General features: G+C 44.1%; 1 protein-coding gene across 1 annotated transcript; it reads right to left on the bottom strand.

Moving 5' to 3' along the window:
* Positions 1-283: 283 nt before the first annotated feature.
* Positions 284-2,329, bottom strand: LOC103647186 (uncharacterized). The gene has a single exon (XM_008671760.4). It carries the CDS (start codon positions 996-998, stop codon positions 483-485), a length of 516 nt encoding a protein of 171 aa, XP_008669982.1. The 5' UTR covers positions 999-2,329; the 3' UTR covers positions 284-482.
* Positions 2,330-2,538: the final 209 nt, after the last annotated feature.

Here is a 2,538-nt window from a genome sequence, read left to right as displayed (position 1 = left end):
GAAAGACGAAGGTCTTTAACCATTAACTTTTGTGTTGCCTTGTTCTTAATCCATACCATTTGAAAACAAGTCCACAACAGTGTGGTTCAAGCGGACATGCTTTTTCGCCTTGGTTGTATCTGCGCGTGCAAGTTGCATTGGCCTCCACGCGTGCAGGCAACCATTCACGTGCCGAGCACGATCAACGAGACGTGATGGGCCTAGGTGCATTTGGCGGGACAACCATTCACATGAATTGTGCGCCTATCTCCTAGGATTAAAAAGAAGAAAATTTCCATGTGGATACTACTAATTTCTGGTGAATTTATCAGTAACAACATATTTTTTGAATGAAAACAGTAAAAAAAGATTACAAAAGAAGGATAAGACGTGCAAGCACAACTTGGAAGCATAACACCAACACATAATGCGTGAATCAATACCGCTCTAACTTAACAGCTAGCGTGCGCACAGCTGCACACACAGTCACATGCACCCTCCTCTCACAAGGCAAAGATGGCGCTGGCGGTGGCCATAGCTGCGGCAACAGCAGCAGCAGCGACTGGGTGGCCTACGGAAGCAGCGGTGGCGCTGCTATCGGGGAGCCCGGGGGGCGCGAGCTGCGGCTCCGGCTCCGTCATGGTGGTGCCGATGGGTGAGCCCACGGGCGCCGCGTCATCGTCGTCGATGGCGTTGTCGGCGACGGGCCCATCGGCGCCTTCGAAAGATCCCAGCGGGCTGTGCGCAATGGGAGTCAGGATGCTCGGCTTGGTATCGGCATCCTCGGGAGTGGAATCCGTGGGCGAGAACGCGGCAGCCCCCGTGAGGATGACGAGGAGCAGGACGACGGCGCGGGACACAGCCATGGTGCGTGCACCGTACGTGGCAGTGCGAGAGGATTGCTCTGTATGTTCCGGCAGAGGTTGATTCGCTCGCTCTTGGGGGTGAGTGAAACGATACAATTTGGGCGAGGATTGTTGCGGGTCGGTGAAGAGAGGCATGGACGCAGGTACGAGCATATTTCTGTGGTAGGTTGCATGGCAATGGCATGCGTGATCGGAGAACGCGAGCGTGCGGCGAAACCGGGCGGTTTAGACAGAAGACGAGAACGGGTGGAGGTGAGTTGACGAGAGCCTGATGTATGTGAGTGGTGGAGAGGCCACACCGTACCGTTCCTAATCGCGCGTAGGAAATTATCAAATCTTCGATAACAATAATTAGAATGAAATTATTTAAGATAGCGGCTAGCAAACAAGATTCATCGTCTACGGAATACTACATAAAACATACTTAGTACAATAGAACAATGGTTTTCGTTGCTGAAACGACCCAAACCATAATGATATGCATGGGGCAATCAATTTTTACAGCTAGAACATTTCAATTATATTACTGAACAAAAAAATAATAGGAAAGTTGTTATTGCTTAAATGTAAAATAATGTTCCATATATATCTTAACAACTACATATTAAAGGTGGCTGCGACACATGAGGCGGATATCCCAGCCGTCTCTAAATATTGGCTATTTATATAGGCGGTTATCGAATCAATCATCCAAGCCATTCATGCTTTGATATGGATGGTTATTAAAGTTCAATGACCGCTACATTAATTAGGGCATGTACAACTCACGTAAATATATTGTATCTAGCTTAAGCGATATCAAGAGAATAAATGTAAAAAAACATAAGAGACGGTATCTTGGTGAAGGAACATCTTTAACACGGTTTTCTAAGTCTAGATACGATTCTACTAATACAACCCACATAAATGAGTCGTATTTTGATAGGTTATAGTAAATAAGATACAAGACTTAGATACATTGGGTTGTATGAAGTGGTTTCTTAGATGTATGTAGTGCTTTGAGAACTAAAACCTAGTATCTAGGTAGTACATGCTCGTAGAGTTATATATATTGTTGGGACCTGCCGAAGCTCTTGCATGGAGAACTAAAACAGGACAATACAATTAAAGTCTCCCACTTTTCATTTTCCATGGGTTCAAAGGTGTTAAGGATAGAGTGGTAAAAGGAGAAACTTGTGTTGAAGTTTTTTCATGTAAGATGAAAAAGTGTAAAAAACATGTATTTAGTTTGCAAAGGGTTTACTCGTCTGATTCATTCTTTATTACATGAAACAGACATAGAAAATATAAGTTAGCTTATGAGAACTCAGTAATATTATACCTTCGAAGGTCTCAGTCAAATGCAACAGATCTAAGACCCTTCTATGTACGAAGGTGATACAGGCTCTGGGCATAAGGTACTCGACCCCTGCAGCAGGGACACTAGACACCTATTTGTAGAGTCTGGGTTATAAACATCTTAGCTCAAGAATTACAACGATGATCATCCCTCTATATGAAGACCTTGTACAATTGAAGAAGAACAATTATATATTTTTAGGGAAAAAGATCGCTATGGACGTCTTTTCCGCCCCTTTTGTAACTTCTTTGTTGTTTCATATGAAGTTGGTTCGATCTTATTCAAGCTTTGTCTCTCCCTCCTCCTCCAGCTTATCGTTCACTAATAAAATGCTACCCGAAGCTTCCAATTTAG

This window comes from Zea mays, chromosome 2 (assembly GCF_902167145.1).
Source record: "Zea mays cultivar B73 chromosome 2, Zm-B73-REFERENCE-NAM-5.0, whole genome shotgun sequence".
Taxonomy (NCBI): Eukaryota; Viridiplantae; Streptophyta; class Magnoliopsida; order Poales; family Poaceae; genus Zea; species Zea mays.
Note: the sequence above shows the minus strand (reverse complement) of the source record. Positions and strands in the feature narration are given on the sequence as shown.